The sequence below is a fragment of the Genypterus blacodes genome, unplaced genomic scaffold (assembly GCF_046128005.1).
Source record: "Genypterus blacodes isolate CSIRO-AG114 ecotype Tasmania unplaced genomic scaffold, CSIRO-AGI_Gbla_v1 ptg000022l_1, whole genome shotgun sequence".
In the NCBI taxonomy this organism is placed as follows: Eukaryota; Metazoa; Chordata; class Actinopteri; order Ophidiiformes; family Ophidiidae; genus Genypterus; species Genypterus blacodes.
In genome coordinates, this window is record NW_027466835.1 from 4,295,001 (window position 1) to 4,313,477 (window position 18,477).

The window sequence follows — 18,477 nt, forward strand, 5'->3', positions numbered from 1 at the left end:
ACACGCATGAAAACCAACACATCCTTCATTCCAAGACTAAATCCAAATGTGACTGAGGGCAGAAGTGGGAATAAGAAAAACTAAAGGGGGGAAGTGGCGACGTCGGTCAGCTCAGTTTCCACGCTCAGATTTGTCCCTGCGCTTCACCAAGAGCAGCTGAGCTTCACTAAACATCGGAACACATTGAGCTTCTTCCCGGCGCTCTGATGGGTCGCTCCAGTGGGAAGATACAACAATGCAGGAACTGTCCTCCCGGTGGGCGACTGGGACACGAGAGGCTCCCACGGCCCAAACAACACGCAGGTTAGCTGAACTGGAAACTCAAAATTGGCCAAATGTGTGAATGAGTTTGTTTGTGTGTGTGAGTGTTTCTGCTCCACAGGTAAACGTCTAACTCTCCTTTCATGTGGCGTTTGGCCTGCAACAGGGTTTTCCAACGAGAATCAAAGAAGCCTATGAGCAATTTACAAGTTACTGCAGAAGCAATTCAACATTTCATCTCAACAAGTGAGTCACGTTTCATTCCAAGCACATTGGGTCACATGAAGTGTTTTTGGAGGGCGGTTAAAAGCATGAAATTGTTACAATATAAGGTTTAAGTGTTGATATTTTGTTATTGTTGTTGCTGTAAAATGACACACTAATGGCCCACATTCATAGATAACAATGTGCTGACCTCCTTTGGTCCCAAAACAATTAAATTTGCGTTTTAACCCAGAGACATGAGATTATCTAATAATGAGTGAGGAAACGCCACAACAAACATCTGATCATATCTCATCTAAACAAAGCTACGCCGTTTAAAACGTTATTTAAAACGTGCTCCGAATGATCAAACGTCTACTTGTGTTATTGTGCAGTTAAGTGCTGTTCGCTTCTCTCCACCACGATCATTTAGAGGGAAATTTGTGTTTAACAGTCAGATTTCTTACACAGTATTGTTAACGGGCTATGATGTGACTGTGGCTACGGTGTTCTAAATGGGTCGTATCCCGTTTCGTCACGCATGTTGGCCGCAGATTAAATGTTAAATGGGCAGCTTTGTAATCAGAGTTTGGCCCTGCAGGCGTGTGTCTCACTAAAGACACCGAAGAAACTGATGCAAACAGCACAACAACAACAGGCGAGCAGCTGAAGAAGCTCCGTAGCATCTTCTCCCCATGCGGTTCCCCCGGGGACACAGCGCTCATTTACGAGCCGGTGAAATGAACACACTCGCGAAAATCTAATTAAATCCACGCAGCCCTGTTCAGCATGAATAATGGATTAGGTGGCGTTCAAACCTACCGCCTGCAGCTTGTAACGAACGGCCGCCTTCCCGAGCAGCGGCGGCGGGTTGCCCTTCCTCTGCAGCCCCCTCCGCGGGTGCTCCCCGTCGGCTTTGTTGAGCCCCACGGCTCGCTCCTCGCGCTTCTCCCGGCTCCTGGCGCCTCCGTCTCCGTTGGCGGAATCCAAGCTGCTGAAGTTCCACACGATGAGAGTCTGGACCAGCAGGACGGCGAGAGCGGCGACGAGCAGGGCGGACCGGGAGCGCCGGGCCAGCTTGCGGGCACACGGGTTACCGTTCATCGTTCTCCTCCTCCTCCCCCCGGCTCAAACTGTGAGCCCCATCCGCTAAACGCCGACAGCGGGGTATGAATGCTCCCCTACCCGGCCTGAGAGGGGCTATTGGCAGGCAGAGGAGGAGGAGGAGGAGGAGGAGGGAGGAGGGAATTTGGCAAAGGCTCGAAATGAGGAGAGAACTGTGGAGGTGTTGAAGCTCCGAGAGGAAACGACGCCCCCGTGCGGCCGAAAGTACAGCAACAGTTTTGTTAAAGCGTTTATTTCCTCATTTACAGCAAAGCCCGGTGGCGACGTTATGAATATGAATGCTACTACGAGTAAGAATGATAATGATACATTCAAGATTCATCACTACTCACAAAGCCCAATGGAATTATATTCTCAGTCCATGTTAGATGCACTGAGGTGACACAAAAATCTAATAATACGTTTACTTTTATTTAACTCAATTTACGTACTAACTAATGCAAATACATTGTTACTTAAGTCAATGTAGTTTTAACCAAATATGACAAATGGGTACCATCTTTTCATCTGCTTGGATCTTACCAAACATCAAAAATATTTGGGAAGATGAAAGTTGAAAATGTGCACATAAAGGACATCAATGAATTTATAAAAGAATTCAACAAAACATAAAATAAACCGAGGGGCTAATTACACACATAATGATGATAACGCTGTGGGCTGTATAACACATTTCATACATGATCTGCAGCTCAGAGGGAAGTTGAATGTCTTTATGTAATTATAGCCCTAATGGGATTCAAGGTGATAAGCCAACATGTAGACTAAAATAAACAATACATAGGCAGAGTCACACTCAGAGAGGGCACAGAGGCCCCCGTGTGGCCAAAAGCAAATCAACAGTGTTTATTTCCAGCAGTCAGTTGTCAGCATTTTGGGTCCAACCAAATGAGAAATTGAATATATGGATGGATTCAATATGATAAGCCAAGCACACACACACACACCACATATGCATACAGATACACTGACAATAACATAGACCCCTCCATCTGACCAACGGTTGCCTCTCCATACTTTATGTGTCTTCAGTCAAGCAGTAACCCCCCCCCACACACACACACACACACGAGAAACGCAATGAATCTGCCCCTTCCACCATATTAGTCTGATTTCATGCATAATGCAAAGAATAACTAAGTGATCTAATTGAATGAAGCCAAAAATAGAGAGGTGATTCTTGGTCCCTGTCCTTTCTTTGCCCTCTTCTCCTCATCTTTCTTTGGTTCCCATCTGTCAGAGTTTTTGAAGAGAGTTTTCTAGAGTTAAATGATCCAATCTCCTCAAACAAAATGGGATGACATCACTTCCACTTCCATGACTATAAATGAGGATTTCCCTTCATGCGTCTATTTAAAGTGATCACTGTTTACTGCTGCAGGGATTTTTTTATTCTTTGTTCCAAATCCACTTTTGATGTTTGAAGCCCCTTGTTGCATTTGCACTTAGAAGACCGTTTGATTGAATGATTTGGAAGTTTTGGGAGGGAACATTTGAGGAGTGAATTTATGGGCTGGACTACAAAAACACATCACCTATGTCTATACATATACCATAGACTTCTTGAATTTGATGTAAAAGGTTTATTTTCAACAATGACTTTTCATCATTTCCATGTTTTTATCCAAACATATAAAAATACATTTGAACACAGAAAAAGGAATTGGTAAATCCTCCTCTGCTCTCACCAGCCACAGGCACTGGCATAAGGCTGCTGCTGCAGGCGTGGTTGGATATAATCAATGATTTTGATTTGTTTGGGATCCCAGACACAATTCTCCTCCAAACCGCTTCGCACCATTCCACAGTCTGGTGGGACCCAGGCAGAGTCATATCCAAGGTCATGCCATGACTTCTGATGTGGATGGTGTTGACAATTGATGATGATCACTTTCCCAACTTGCACGTGCACCCTGATCACGACCCTCTCAGACTCATCCAGCTTGAGGGGGTAGCGACTCGCTTTCTCCAGGTCTCTGCTGAGGTAAACACCACGGCCCAGCATCCCATCTTCAGACTGACGAAGACCAGAGGCCAGGATGGACTGAAGATGTTTCTTGTTAGTGCCATGGTACATGATATAGGTGTTCTCTGAACATGGCGCTGATGTAACAAGTCGTTGTACACCAGCTGGGAGGACAAAGTCCTCCTCTGCCCACTGTACCTGCTGACCTCTACCTCGATACATGCTGTCACTGTAAGAAAGAGGTTTGTTATTTGCATGCTATAAATTCAGAAGGAGAGACGCTCAGAGAGATGTGACACACGCACTTCCTGTTTGGCATCATCATCAGCTTCATTAACACACAAGACAGAACTTTCTAGGGCATCATAACGTGCCACACTAAGTCAGTTATTTGCATGCCCATGTGGAAAGCATATGTTGGGAAGACCAGTCAGGAATTAAAAACCTGTATTGCTGAACATCGCAGCACCATCAGGTGTAACAGCCTTAATTACCCGGTAGCAGCACACTTCCTGCATTCCATCTACACCCTACCCCATGCAGTACAGGATTGTATTAGAACAGGTTTCAGCAAAACCAAATCTATTATTTATTTAAGTCCAAGCGCCAGTATAAAGATATACAGAAGTGACATCTAATCAAAGTACGCTTACCTTTCAAAGCTAGATTGATTTTTAAGTTCATTAGTACTTTGCTGTACTTTACTCAAATCTATAATTGAAACCATGTTGATGACGTTTGCTTGATTCATGTGATTTCTTTAAGACCTTTATTTGGTTAAAAACTCAGTAAGGAGCACATTTCTAACAGCATGATGTATGATGATTTACCTCTGTGTTCTGCTATTTTGACTCTGTCACATAAATGAATCATATTTGTTCAACATCACATTAATTATCTCAAAATTAATCTATTTGTGATGCATTTCAGAAACAGGTTTACACTGAAATGTGATGGTGCTGCCAGGAGTAATGACAAATGAATAAAATGACATCATGGGCTTAAAATTATTTTTTAAAAGTATTTGCTTTTTAGCTTTACAGTAGCTTCAGTTAATCACAAGGCAGATACAGAACAGAGTACGATTACATTACACATTACAAGGGGCTTTGTAAAAGTACACTTCAACCTACTTGAGTGAAAATTGGAGGTCAAAATGTTGAGAATTAACATGAAATGATTTGAGTTGTGTATTAATCAATTTCTGTTCTTCAAATGTGGAGCACAGGCAGAAAAAAAAGTCAAGTTTGGAGTAAAAGGATCTTACCTTCCAGATGCTGGGGTTGATTGTTCTCTGCATGCAGTCAGTGAGTGAGTGGCTAGTAGGGAACTTTTAGGAAACTTTTAACGAGGAGTTGGTTTTCCACCTTTTACTTTCGTTTCACCCGTGGCACTGTATTCTGAGTTCCATTTACAGTCAGACAGGATGTTGTGTGGGAATGTTGCGGGCGTGTCCAGCAGAGCAGCGTCTCCCGCCAGGGGTAGACTCAGAAATCTGGGCCTTCCCCAAAAGAACTTGTGAGAATCCCAGCACTTAACCCACAGGTGCCATCGGTGCCCTGAAACATGAACTAAGAGACGAGAGAGACAGAACAGTGACAACATCTCATCTGTCTGACAATGTATCATACAGATAATTGATCAAGACCTGCTAATCAAATAAAACCAGTCTGTCCCTCTTCTTGATAGATGACACTCTGACTTTTCCTTTAGTGTCCAGAAAAGTAAATGAACTGTGTGTGTCAGGGGCAGCTCTAGCTTTCTGGGGGGCCTAACCAGGGGGCAAACTAATTATTATTATTATTATTAATGTTGTTATTAAATAAGGTCACATACAAACCTGAAACATAAGATTAAATACACTCCATGTGTATCTAGCCAGTGCAGTCAGCTGTCAGTATTTTGGGTCGCAGCGAATATATGGATGGATTCAATATGATAAGCCAAGCACACACACACACCACATATGCATACAGATACACTGACAATAACATAGACCCCCTTGTCTGACTGTATCAGGACCGATTACCTCTCCGTACTTTGTGTTTCCAGTCAAGCAGTAAACTACTCACTAATTCACCCTCACACACACACACATGCAGACACATGCATACAAATACACTGCGCACTCGAGAAATGCAATGAATCTGCCCCTTCAACCATATAAGTCTGATTTTTGTGCATATTGCAAAGAATTGCCAGTGATCTAATTGAATGAAGCTAAAAATGGAGAGGTGATTCTTGGTCTCTGTCCTTTCTCTGAATCTTTCTTTGGTCCCATCTGTCAGGGTTGGAAACGGTTGCAACTTCATTCCGCTACTAAAAGTGATGTCATCTAACATGTATGGGCTGGACTACAACGGACGTACAATGGACGTTTCCTTTATGATTGATGATGATCACCTTCCCAACTTGCACCTGCACCCTAATCCCGACCCTCTCAGATACATCCAGCTTGAGGGGGTAGCGACTCGCTTTCTCTAGATCTCTGCTGAGGTAAACACCCCCCTCATGCGTCTTCTTAAAGTGATGTCACCTTTTTTTTTCCAAAGACCACATCAGTTATTTGGGGTTTTTTTGTAGCACAACCCATGAGCGATGCTGTTTACTGCTGCAGGGATTTTTTATTCTATGTTCCAAATCCACTTTTGATGTTTGAAGCCCCTTGTTGCATTTGCACTTAGAAGACTGTTTGATTGAATGATTTGGAAGTTTTGCGATTGAACATTTGAAGAGTGAATTTATGGGCTGAAATACAAAAACATATCACCTATACCTATACCATCTCTATACTATAAGGTTATAAAAAAAGAATTCTGACTTTTTGGATTTGATGTAAAAGGTTTATTTTCAACAATGACTTTTCATCATTTCCATGTTTTTATCCAAACATATAAAAATACATTTGAACACAGAAAAAGAAATTGGTAAATCCTCCTCTGCTCTCACCAGCCACAGGCACTGGCATAAAGCTGCTGCTGCAGGCGTGGTTGGATATAATCAATGATTTTGATTTGTTTGGGATCCCAGACACAATTCTCCTCCAAACCGCTTCGCACCATTCCACAGTCTGGTGGGACCCAGGCAGAGTCATATCCAAGGTTATGCCATGACTTCTGATGTGGATGGTGTTGACGATTGATGATGATCACTTTCCCAACTTGCACGTGCACCCTGATCACAACCCTCTCAGATACATCCAGCTCGAGGGGGTAGCGACTCGCTTTCTCCAGGTCTCTGCTGAGGTAAACACCACGGCCCAGCATCCCACCTTCAGACTGTCGAAGACCAGAGGCCAGGATGGACTGAAGATGTTTCTTGTTAGTGCCATGGTACATGATATAGGTGTTCCCTGAACATGGCTCTGATGTAACAAGTCGTTGTACACCAGCTGGGAGGGCAAAGTCATTCTCTGCCCACTGTACCTGCTGACCTCGATACATGTTGTCACTGTAAGAAAGAGGTTTGTTATTTGCATGCTATAAATTCTGAAGGAGCTGGAGAGACGCTCAGAGAGATGTGACACACGCACTTCCTGTTTGGCATCATCATCAGCTTCATTTACACACAAGACAGAACTTTCTAGGGCATCATAACGTGCCACACTAAGTCAGTTATTTGCATGCCCATGTGGAAAGCATATGTTGGGAAGACCAGTCAGGAATTAAAAACCTGTATTGCTGAACATCGCAGCACCATCAGGTGTAACAGCCTTAATTACCCGGTAGCAGCACACTTCCTGCATTCCATCTACACCCTACCCCATGCAGTACAGGATTGTATTAGAACAGGTTTCAGCAAAACCAAATCTATTATTTATTTAAGTCCAAGCGCCAGTATAAAGATATACAGAAGTGACATCTAATCAAAGTACGCTTACCTTTCAAAGCTAGATTGATTTTTAAGTTCATTAGTACTTTGCTGTACTTTACTCAAATCTATAATTGAAACCATGTTGATGACGCTTGCTTGATTCATGTGATTTCTTTAAGACCTTTATTTGGTTAAAAACTCAGTAAGGAGCACATTTCTAACAGCATGATGTATGATGATTTACCTCTGTGTTTTGCTTTTTTGACTCTGTCACATAAATGAATCATATTTGTTCAACATCACATTAATTATCTCAAAATTAATCTATTTGTGATGCATTTCAGAAACAGGTTTACACTGAAATGTGATGGTGCTGCCAGGAGTAATGACAAATGAATAAAATGACATCATGGGTTTAAAATTTACTTTTTAGCTTTACAGTAGCTTCAGTTAATCACAAGGCAGATACAGAACAGAGTACGATTACATTACACATTACAAGGGGCTTTGTAAAAGTACACTTCAACCTACTTGAGTGAAAATTGGAGGTCAAAATGTTGAGAATTAACATGAAATGATTTGAGTTGTGTATTAATCAATTTCTGTTCTTCAAATGTGGAGCACAGGCAGAAAAAAAAGTCAAGTTTGGAGTAAAAGGATCTTACCTTCCAGATGCTGGGGTTGATTGTTCTCTGCATGCAGTCAGTGAGTGAGTGGCTAGTAGGGAACCTTTAGGGAAACTTTTAACGAGGAGTTGGTTTTCCACCTTTTACTTTCGTTTCACCCGTGGCACTGTACTCTGAGTTCCATTTACAGTCAGACAGGATGTTGTGTGGGAATGTTGCGGGCGTGTCCAGCAGAGCAGCGTCTCCCGCCAGGGGTAGACTCAGAAATCAGGGCCTTCCCCAAAAGAACTTGTGAGAATCCCAGCACTTAACCCACAGGTGCCATCGGTGCCCTGAAACATGAACTAAGAGACGAGAGAGACAGAACAGTGACAACATCTCATCTGTCTGACAATGTATCATACAGATAATTGATCAAGACCTGCTAATCAAATTAAAACAGTCTGTCCCTCTTCTTGATAGATGACACTCTGACTTTTCCTTTAGTGTCCAGAAAAGTAAATGAACTGTGAGTGTCAGGGGCAGCTCTAGCTTTCTGGGGGGCCTAACCAGGGGGCAAACTAATTATTATTATTATTATTAATGTTGTTATTAAATAAGGTCACATACAAACCTGAAACATAAGATTAAATACACTCCATGTGTATCTAGCCAGTGCAGTCAGCTGTCAGTATTTTGGGTCGCAGCGAATATATGGATGGATTCAATATGATAAGCCAAGCACACACACACACCACATATGCATACAGATACACTGACAATAACATAGACCCCCTCGTCTGACTGTATCAGGACCGATTACCTCTCCGTACTTCGTGTTTCCAGTCAAGAAGTAAACTACTCACTAATTCACCCTCACACACACACACATGCAGACACATGCATACAAATACACTGCGCACTCGAGAAATGCAATGAATCTGCCCCTTCCACCATATAAGTCTGATTTTTGTGCATATTGCAAAGAATTGCCAGTGATCTAATTGAATGAAGCTAAAAATGGAGAGGTGATTCTTGGTCTCTGTCCTTTCTCTGAATCTTTCTTTGGTCCCATCTGTCAGGGTTGGAAACAGTTGCAACTTCATTCTGCTACTAAAAGTGATGTCATCTAACATGTATGGGCTGGACTACAACGGACGCACAATGGACGTTTCCTTTATGATTGATGATGATCACCTTCCCAACTTGCACCTGCACCCTAATCACGACCCTCTCAGATACATCCAGCTTGAGGGGGTAGCGACTCGCTTTCTCTAGATCTCTGCTGAGGTAAACACCCCCCTCATGCGTCTTCTTAAAGTGATGTCACCTTTTTTTTTTCCAAGGACCACATCAGTTATTTGGGTTTTTTTTGTAGCACAACCTATGAGCGATGCTGTTTACTGCTGAAGGGATTTTTTATTCTATGTTCCAAATCCACTTTTGATGTTTGAAGCCCCTTGTTGCATTTGCACTTAGAAGACTGTTTAATGATTTGGAAGTTTTGCGATTGAACATTTGAAGAGTGAATTTATGGGCTGAAATACAAAAACACATCACCTATACCTATACCATCTCTATACTATAAGGTTGTGAAAAAAGAATTCTGACTTTTTGAATTTGATGTAAAAGGTTTATTTTCAACAATGACTTTTCATCATTTCCATGTTTTTATCCAAACATATAAAAATACATTTGAACACAGAAAAAGAAATTGGTAAATCCTCCTCTGCTCTCACCAGCCACAGGCACTGGCATTAGGCTGTGGCAGGTTGGATATAATCAATGATTTTGATTTGTTTGGGATCCCAGACACAATTCTCCTCCAAACCGCTTTGCACCATTCCACAGTCTGGTGGGACCCAGGCAGAGTCATATCCAAGGCTATGCCATGATTTCTGCTTTGGATGGCGTTGATGATTGATGACGATCACTTTCCCAACTTGCACCTGCACCCTGATCACGACCCTCTCAGACTCATCCAGCTCGAGGGGGTAGCGACTCGCTTTCTCCAGGTCTCTGCTGAGGTAAACACCACGGCCAAGCATCCCATCTTCAGACTGACGAAGACCAGAGGCCAGGATGGACTGAAGATGTTTCTTGTTAGTGCCATGGTACATGATATAGGCGTTCCCTGAACATGGCGCTGATGTAACAAGTCGTTGTACACCAGCTGGGAGGGCAAAGTCATTCTCTGCCCACTGTACCTGCTGACCTCTACCTCGATACATGTTGTCACTGTAAGAAAGAGGTTTGTTATTTGCATGCTATAAATTCTGAAGGAGCTGGAGAGACGCTCAGAGAGATGTGACACACGCACTTCCTGTTTGGCATCATCATCAGCTTCATTTACACACAAGACAGAACTTTCTAGGGCATCATAACGTGCCACACTAAGTCAGTTATTTACATGCCCATGTGGAAAGCATATGTTGGGAAGACCAGTCAGGAATTAAAAACCTGTATTGCTGAACATCGCAGCACCATCAGGTGTAACAGCCTTAATTACCCAGTAGCAGCACACTTCCTGCATTCCATCTACACCCTACCCCATGCAGTACAGGATTGTATTAGAACAGGTTTCAGCAAAACCAAATCTATTATTTATTTAAGTCCAAGCGCCAGTATAAAGATATACAGAAGTGACATCTAATCAAAGTACGCTTACCTTTCAAAGCTAGATTGATTTTTAAGTTCATTAGTACTTTGCTGTACTTTACTCAAATCTATAATTGAAACCATGTTGATGACGTTTGCTTGATTCATGTGATTTCTTTAAGACCTTTATTTGGTTAAAAACTCAGTAAGGAGCACATTTCTAACAGCATGATGTATGATGATTTACCTCTGTGTTTTGCTTTTTTGACTCTGTCACATAAATGAATCATATTTGTTCAACATCACATTAATTATCTCAAAATTAATCTATTTGTGATGCATTTCAGAAACAGGTTTCCACTGAAATGTGATGGTGCTGCTAGGAGTAATGACAAATGAATAAAATGACATCATGGGTTTAAAATTATTTTTTAAAAGTATTTGCTTTTTAGCTTTACAGTAGCTTCAGTTAATCACAAGGCAGATACAGAACACAGTACGATTACATTACACATTACAAGGGGCTTTGTAAAAGTACACTTCAACCTACTTGAGTGAAAATTGCAGGTCAAAATGTTGAGAATTAACATGAAATGATTTGAGTTGTGTATTAATCAATTTCTGTTCTTCAAATGTGGAGCACAGGCAGAAAAAAAAGTCAAGTTTGGAGTAAAAGGATCTTACCTTCCAGATGCTGGGGTTGATTGTTCTCTGCATGCAGTCAGTAAGTGAGTGGCTAGTAGGGAACTTTTAGGTAAACTTTTAACGAGGAGTTGGTTTTCCACCTTTTACTTTCGTTTCACCCGTGGCACTGTATTCTGAGTTTCATTTACAGTCAGACAGGATGTTGTGTGCGAATGTTGCGGGCGTGTCCAGCAGAGCAGCGTCTCCCGCCAGGGGTTGACTAAACCTGAAACATAAGATTAAATACACTCCATGTGTATCTAGCCAGTGCAGTCAGCTGTCAGTATTTTGAGTCTCAGTGAATATATGGATGGATTCAATATGATAAGCCAAGCACACACACCACATACAGATACACTGACAACATAGACCCCCTCGTCTGACTATCTCAGGACCGATTACCTCTCCGTACTTTGTGTCTCCAGTCAAGCAGTAAAATACTCACAACTCACCCTCACACACATGCAGACAGATGCATACAAATACACTGCGCACTCGAGAAATGCAATGAATCTGCCCCTTCAACCATATAAGTCTGATTTTGTGCATATTGCAAAGAATTGCCAGTGATCTAATTGAATGAAGCTAAAAATGAAGAGGTGATTCTTGGTCTCCGTCCTTTCTCTTCTTTGGTCCCATCTGTCAGGGTTGGAAACAGTTGCAACTTCATTCCGCTACTAAAAGTGATGTCATCCAACATGTATGGGCTGCACTACAAAAACACATCACCTATATCTACACTATCTACACCGTCAGTTTGTAAGAAAAAATAATTCTGACTTTTTGAATGTGATGTTAAACGTTTATTTTCGACAATGACAGAGTAAACAAACTTTTTATCATTTCCATGTTTTTATCCAAACATATAAAAACATTTGAACACAAAAAATGAAGGGACAGTAAATCCTCCTCTGCTCTCAGCAGCCACTGGCATAAGGCTGCTGCTGCAGGCGTGGTTGGATATAATCAATGATTTCTATTCGATTGGGATCCCAGACACAATTCTCCTCCAAACCGCTTGGCACCATTCCACAGTATGGTGGGACCCAGGCAGTGTCATATCCAAGGTTATACCATGACTTCTGATATGGATGTCCTTTATGATTGATGCGGATCACCTTCCCAACTTTCACCTGCACCATGATCACGACCCTCTCAGATACATCCAGCTTGAGGGGGTAGCGACTCGCTTTTGCCAGGTCTCTGCTGAGGTAAACACCACGGCCCAGCATCCCATCTTCAGACTGATGAAGACCAGAGGCCCGGATGGACTGAAGATGTTTCTTGTCGGTGCCATGGAACATGAGATAGATTTTTCCTGAACATGGCTCTGATGTAAGAAGTCGTTCAACACCAGCTTGGAGGATGAAGTCATCCTCTGCCCACTCTACCTGCTGACATCTACCTCCGCTCATGCTGTAACTATAAGAAAGAGGTTTGTTATTTGCATGCATTTGCAAATTCACTTCCTGTCTGGTGTTTCCACATACAGTTTGAGAGAAATGACCTCACTGCCTGTTTACCTGAGCAGAAGGTCGTGCTGCACAACACATAGTCTATTATCTATTTTTCACTTGAATGGTGGTGGATGTGCAATATGGAGGAGATCGATTGCATTAGGTGCGTTTACGTCTTGGTTCAGCGGATCGTGTGCAAATTTGACGGCTTTGTGGCTTTTGATCTTTTAATGAGCAACAAGCTTAGTCAGATGACCCTGAACTGAGCCTGAACTGGGTAAGGAGCAGATTCCTAGCAGCACACTGGAAGATTTACCTCTGTGTTGTACAGAAACATGTGATGTCTTGAACTTCACATTTGACGTAACGGTGCTGCCAAAAGTATTGAAAAATGAATGACATCATGTATTTGCTTCAAGATTGACAGTATCTTCAGTTAATCCAGTGGTTCCCAAAGTGTGTGTGTGTGTGTGTGTGGTGGGGGTGGGGATAAGTACCGCCTCAAATAAATGAATGGGGCGATACTGGAGAATGAGCGTCCAGAGCGCCCCGCCCCCCCGTCAGACCAATCAGTATTGTTTTATATCGTCAACCCCCCTCCCCCGTTGCACCGATCAGCCGTCCCGTAATATATTATATCACCCCGACCGAGAGGGGGAGGGGGATTTAGTATCTAAAAAAGGGGGGCACGAAAGAAAAAGTTTGGGAACCAGAAAGTTAAACAATCCAAGCTGCTTCAGAGGAAATTGGAGGTCAATTGAAATGATTCGATTTGGGCATGAACTTACTTCTGTTCTACACATGTGCAGCACAGACAGTAAAAACTCAAGTGTGAGAAAGTATCTTACCTTCCTCTGAATCTACGCCGTGGTTGATTAATCTCTGTATGCAGGCAACGTGTCTGCAGCTGGTAGGGAACTTCTTGGGCTGCTTCCTGAGTGTCGTTTTCAGTAAAACACGATGTTGTTGACTGTTATGGGCGTGTCCAGCAAAGCAGCTGTTCCTGCCAGGGGTAGACTCACCGATCTCAAAGCCTTATGCAAAAACGATCATGGGAATCCAGGGACTTTCCCAGGGACAACATATCAGCTGTATGACAATGTATAATACAGATAATGAATTTATTATGACAAAAGTACGAGGAAATCAAAAAAATGTTTTAGAAAACAAGGCCGAGAATGAAGTTCCCAAGGAGCAAATAGGCTTTACTGTAGACTTAACACAAGAGAAGAATTAAAAACAAATAAGCTGAAAATGTCAACGTGTATCCATGTAGAGAAGTGAGACAAAGTCACAGCATTAATCACAGCCAGAATCCATATATGTTTGTAAGTACCTGCGAGATTGAGTCCATCTATAGCCAGCAGACTGCATGGTCACACACACACACACACACACACAAAGGAGACTTGACAACGACGTGACTGCATGTGGGTTTATTGTGAGCCATCTGCAATAGAGTGTATTTAAACATCCAACTATTAACACATGGACCTTAATGTACGCAATGTAAATAAGTGTCTCTCATACTCTGGCTCATTTCTCCATGTAGATCATGTCAACTATGTGTGTGCACTTGAATGCTGTCATCACGTTTCTCTGCTCCAACAGCACTGTGCCTGGTATTCTTACAGTATTGAAGTAATGCCACTTTGTTCTTCTTCTTGTGATTGTCCCGTTAAGTCAAAAGCCTTCCTAACATGAAAAGCTCCCCTTCAGTGCTGTGACCATCACCCAGCTGTGCTCTCTTTTTACTCGCTGCCTCTGTAAGCTAAATGTGTCTCACCACCCTGAAATCAGGAGAGAATATTGGACTTAGGGAAGCATGAGCCCCAATGGGATGTTAATGTTGTCCTGTGTCTGCTGATTGTGCAAAAGGGCCCCGAACAGCTTGAGGAGCTGCTGCTGCTGTAAATGCCTCCTTTTTTTACCACTTGCTCATTACTTTTATGAATGAAACTTTTAATGTCTTGTGTGCGATTAGAACTCAAGTAAATGTTCTCTACTTGCCTCTAACTGCCTGAACACGGAGCCAATCTGGAGCTTGTACAAAGGCACAGCTGGTGGATAAGGTTTGAGTTTTGATGAATCCAATACAGGCACAGGGTAATAACCAACCTGTCTATCTGCCAACCTGTCTAACTGCCAACCTGTCTACAAGCACAGGAAAGATCAGCGAGGCACTAAAAACCCAAGCTGAGCCAGAGATCCATTAAATATCAGGATTCATTTGCAGGTTGGACACAAACACAGGACGATCCATACCTGAACGTTTCACATCATTTCCTCAGGATCTGAAGAAACCAAACTATTCTGAGCAGCCATTCTACTTCAAAAAAGAATTCTGCACTACAATAGTCTTAAACACTATTGTGAAAACATTACTTCAGCTTGCAACGACAATTTGAACTCAAATCAAATTGGCAGAATCATGACAACTTAATAAAAGGATTATTGGTCGAGATTGAAAATGAGCAACTTCAGTTTCTCCTCCTTCAACTCTTCCATTGATGGACACATACTCAGAGTATATACACATGCAAATATCAACGCTAGATTGATTATCAAAACAATCAATAGTACCATCCGCGTTGTTTTCCTGAGTTTATGACATAATTCTCCTTGAACCTGAGAAAGTGCCTTCTTCTTGATACAGACAACTATACGTATATATTCTCTATATCGGGGCATAAAGCTGTTTCACTCTTTGTCAGATCTGGATTGAATCAAAATCAGACGATATTCCTTCTCGTCTTCTATTGCTAAACGATGATGGTTGCAGCAATGTTCAGGTTGAGGCTGATCACCTCTTCTCAGCCGAGTGACTCTTCATGTGAAGCTTCACGTACGTCTTACGGTGAAACCCTTTGCCGCAGATCTCACACCGATGCGGCTTCTCTCCCGTGTGCGTGCTGCTGTGGTGTTTCAGAGAAGATTGGTCGCTGAAGCTTCGGCCGCAGACGTTACAGAGGTACGGTTTCTCTCCGGTGTGCGTCCTCATGTGTCGCATCATGTTGTGACGGCAGTTGAAGGATTTGCCGCACTCGTTGCACAGGAACGGCTTCTCCCCCGTGTGTGTTCTCATGTGCATCTCCAGGCTACCGTGGCTGTCGAAACATTTGCCGCAGATGTCGCAAACCTTCCCGTTTTTGTGAGTTTTCAAGTGAAGCTTTAAACTTTCCTGCGACTCAAAATGTGTCCCACAAACCCCGCAGAGGTCTGAGGCGTGAGTTTTGGCATGATTCACCAGAGAAACCACCGAGTGAAACATTTTCCCGCACACTTCACAAATAGTTGGGATCGGATGCTTCTTGGCCGATGATGTGGTGCTCTTGATCTCGATGTCGTGGCCTTCCTGTGCGTCTGCGGTGTGCTCCTCAGACATGGCCCTCCCGGGTAAATGGACCCGCAGGTGTCGCTTCAAGGTGGAATAGTCACTGAAGCATTTCCCACAGACGATGCAGGAATACGGTTTCTCTCCGGTGTGAATTCTAATGTGCCGCATCATGTTGTGGCGACAGTTGAAGGATTTACCGCATTCGCTGCAGTTGAACGGTTTCTCCCCCGTGTGGACCCTCATGTGTGTCTCCAAGGCTCTGGGGGCGCCGAAACATTTCCCACACACGCTGCAGATTTCGGCTTTCACGTGGGTTTTCAAGTGTTCCTGAAAGCTCTCCTCCGTTTTGAAACATTCCCCACAGATGCCGCAGATGTCCTTGGGGTGAACTTCCATGTGGTTCACCAAAGACACGTTGGCGTGGAAAGCTTTCCCGCACACTTTACAGCAGATGCGGGGTTTTGCCTTTTTAGTCGGGTGCAGCATCGGGGCCTTCAGTAAACGAGACGACCTCTTTTTTTTCACCTTATCACTGCTGTCGCTGTCTTCGCTTTGAGATCCTCCAGTCCACGCCTCGTCGGCTTCTTCAGCATCAGAAGAAAGCCCCTCTTCCTTCCCTTCAGCGTTTGTTTGCATCTGCTCAGCTGAAGTGCTCGGCAGAGGATGTCCATCTTCTTTAGCCCCCTCTTGAGTTAGAGAACTGGACTGAGGCTGGTGAAGCTCATTCTTCACATACGGAGGAGTGAATACAAATCTGATGGTGTCTTCTTCCAGGTCCTGAAGCTGCTCTTCCTCCTGGCTGCTCGGGTTCTCCTCCTGTTTCTTTGTCTGCTGAGGCTCCTGGTCGTTGTGGTCCAGTCCGGTGCTCCAGTCCTGCTGCTGCGGCTCAGAGGGGAAGTCCTCATCCCAGACAGAGAGAGCGAGCTGTGGCTGCTCTGTGGGAAAGAAGGGAAGATGGAACCTTCATGAAAGAAAGTGTTAAAGAAATATTCAGAAAAGTATTTAAGAAGAATGATATAGTCTATGATTTCTCTAAACACACCAAGAAGTGTGAACCAGGACTGGAATGAACACAAACCACTTTGTAAAACATGTATTTTGTCCTCCATTTGTAAAATTTCATACAGCATACCGGCAGAACTCAAAAACTCCAAACGAACGAATAAAAACAAAATGGAAGTAGTCTTCGGCTTGTGTATGATACATGTTTTTGTGATAAAAAGTGATCATTTGCTCTTAAACCAGCTAACTAGCCGGCGCGTGCATCGATATTAAAAGTTGTTTAGGTGCAGTAGGAGGTTCGTTTTTATGCCGAATGTGCCACAATACAGAGACAATAAATACAATATGACACAATATGTTTTAGTATGCGTGTACATTAGTATAAAAGCCAAGATGTTTCAGACGTTTTCTTGAGGTTTGTGACGCCTCTTCCCCTGAGAGAGCCGCAGGTATCACTTTACCTCGGAAAGGCTTCGGACATGAAGGCACCTCAACTCCCAATGAATGAAGCTCTATGACAACAATTAAGTACAGACAGCCAAACAAACACTGAACTACGTTAACTTTTATTCCTCTGGTAACGTTGTTGCGCCAAAATGAGGGTTGGCGTAGACGGAAACGCCGCTTTAATGTGCAGTGAGCTGACATGGAAACAAATCAATAGAAGCGTTATGGACACACCTGGTACTTCGTTGATCTTTATGTCTGGTTTCAAAGCGCTCTGCAGTGCCCTGCGCTGCCGCTGGATCTCCCGTTTGGAGAGCAGAAGCTCCTCCTCGTAGCCCTTGATGGTCCTTCTGACCGCCTCAAATATCTCCTCAGCAGCAGCGGAGAGCCGCTCACTCACCAGCGCTCTGAGGGTGTGAATGTCGGACATGGCCAGAGACACGAGCCGCTAAATCTGACAAATATTCACTGCTTTTGTGATGTCTATCGTATGAAAATGGTGCCAAACAACACATGTGTTTCTAGCACTCGCTAGTTTGAGTTACACGATCATGTCCGGTGTAATTTTTCAGAATAAAAGCATAGCTTAACGCGCACGACTCGAAGGCTGTGAAATATTAAATACTAAAAAACAAACAATCATTGGATAAAGATCTGCCTTCATTGACCCACAATTTTTAAACAATGCCATTATAAAGCATATCCAATATTTGTTGACTGTTGAAACATACGTGTGTAGTAATTATAGATCCTGCATTTCAAAAATATATGCAGCTAAAGTGTGTAAATTCTTCCTTCAATATGAATGAGCTCCTATTCAATACGCGTGTATCAATATTCAGTGCACCTGAACGCATAATCTTACGAAGTACTGATATTGCTTTATTTTGAAGACATTATCATTTTAAACTTCTGTTAATGTTTCTATTGCTTCCGGATATGATCGTAGTAATAGCGATGGAGCTTCAGAGTTGTTTC

At 43.0% G+C, this 18,477-nt stretch overlaps 3 protein-coding genes across 3 annotated transcripts in view; all 3 read right to left on the bottom strand.

Moving 5' to 3' along the window:
- Positions 1-1,580, bottom strand: part of LOC142992298 (xylosyltransferase 1-like) — a 26,991-nt gene extending 25,411 nt beyond the window's left edge. Inside the window, exon 1 of the mRNA XM_076142664.1 lies at positions 1,288-1,580. Within this exon, the coding sequence (XP_075998779.1) occupies positions 1,288-1,569 (282 nt within the window). The 5' untranslated portion in view covers positions 1,570-1,580. The remainder of the gene's footprint in view (positions 1-1,287) is intronic.
- Positions 1,581-3,158: 1,578 nt separating this feature from the next.
- LOC142992603 (uncharacterized) lies at positions 3,159-13,712 on the bottom strand. Its single transcript, XM_076143091.1, has 5 exons — positions 13,562-13,712; positions 12,175-12,678; positions 9,733-10,212; positions 6,519-7,006; positions 3,159-3,693 (listed from the first exon to the last, which is right to left on the bottom strand). The coding sequence occupies exons 2-5, from the start codon at positions 12,669-12,671 to the stop codon at positions 3,275-3,277; spliced, it is 1,884 nt and encodes a 627-aa protein (XP_075999206.1). The 5' UTR covers positions 12,672-12,678; positions 13,562-13,712; the 3' UTR covers positions 3,159-3,274.
- Positions 13,713-14,134: 422 nt separating this feature from the next.
- LOC142992370 (uncharacterized) lies at positions 14,135-18,335 on the bottom strand. The gene is made up of 2 exons (XM_076142763.1): positions 17,734-18,335; positions 14,135-16,985 (listed from the first exon to the last, which is right to left on the bottom strand). Exons 1-2 carry the CDS (start codon positions 17,927-17,929, stop codon positions 15,517-15,519), a joined length of 1,665 nt encoding a protein of 554 aa, XP_075998878.1. The 5' UTR covers positions 17,930-18,335; the 3' UTR covers positions 14,135-15,516.
- Between the last annotated feature and the right edge of the window lie 142 nt (positions 18,336-18,477).

Bases quoted from the DNA above. Each gene is read 5' to 3' on its own strand.
- LOC142992603 (XM_076143091.1), bottom strand. From the start codon at position 12,671: ATGAGCGGAGGTAGATGTCAGCAGGTAGAGTGGGCAGAGGATGACTTC. The intron at 7,007-9,732 runs ATGCCAGTGCCT...TCTTTCTTACAG, and splicing joins ATCCAACCTGCCACAGCCTA to TGACAACATGTATCGAGGTC. The intron at 3,694-6,518 runs GTGCCTGTGGCT...TTGTTACATCAG, and splicing joins GCAGCAGCAGCTTTATGCCA to CGCCATGTTCAGAGAACACC.
- LOC142992370 (XM_076142763.1), bottom strand. From the start codon at position 17,929: ATGTCCGACATTCACACCCTCAGAGCGCTGGTGAGTGAGCGGCTCTCC. The intron at 16,986-17,733 runs GTGTGTCCATAA...TCTTTCCCACAG, and splicing joins AAAGATCAACGAAGTACCAG to AGCAGCCACAGCTCGCTCTC.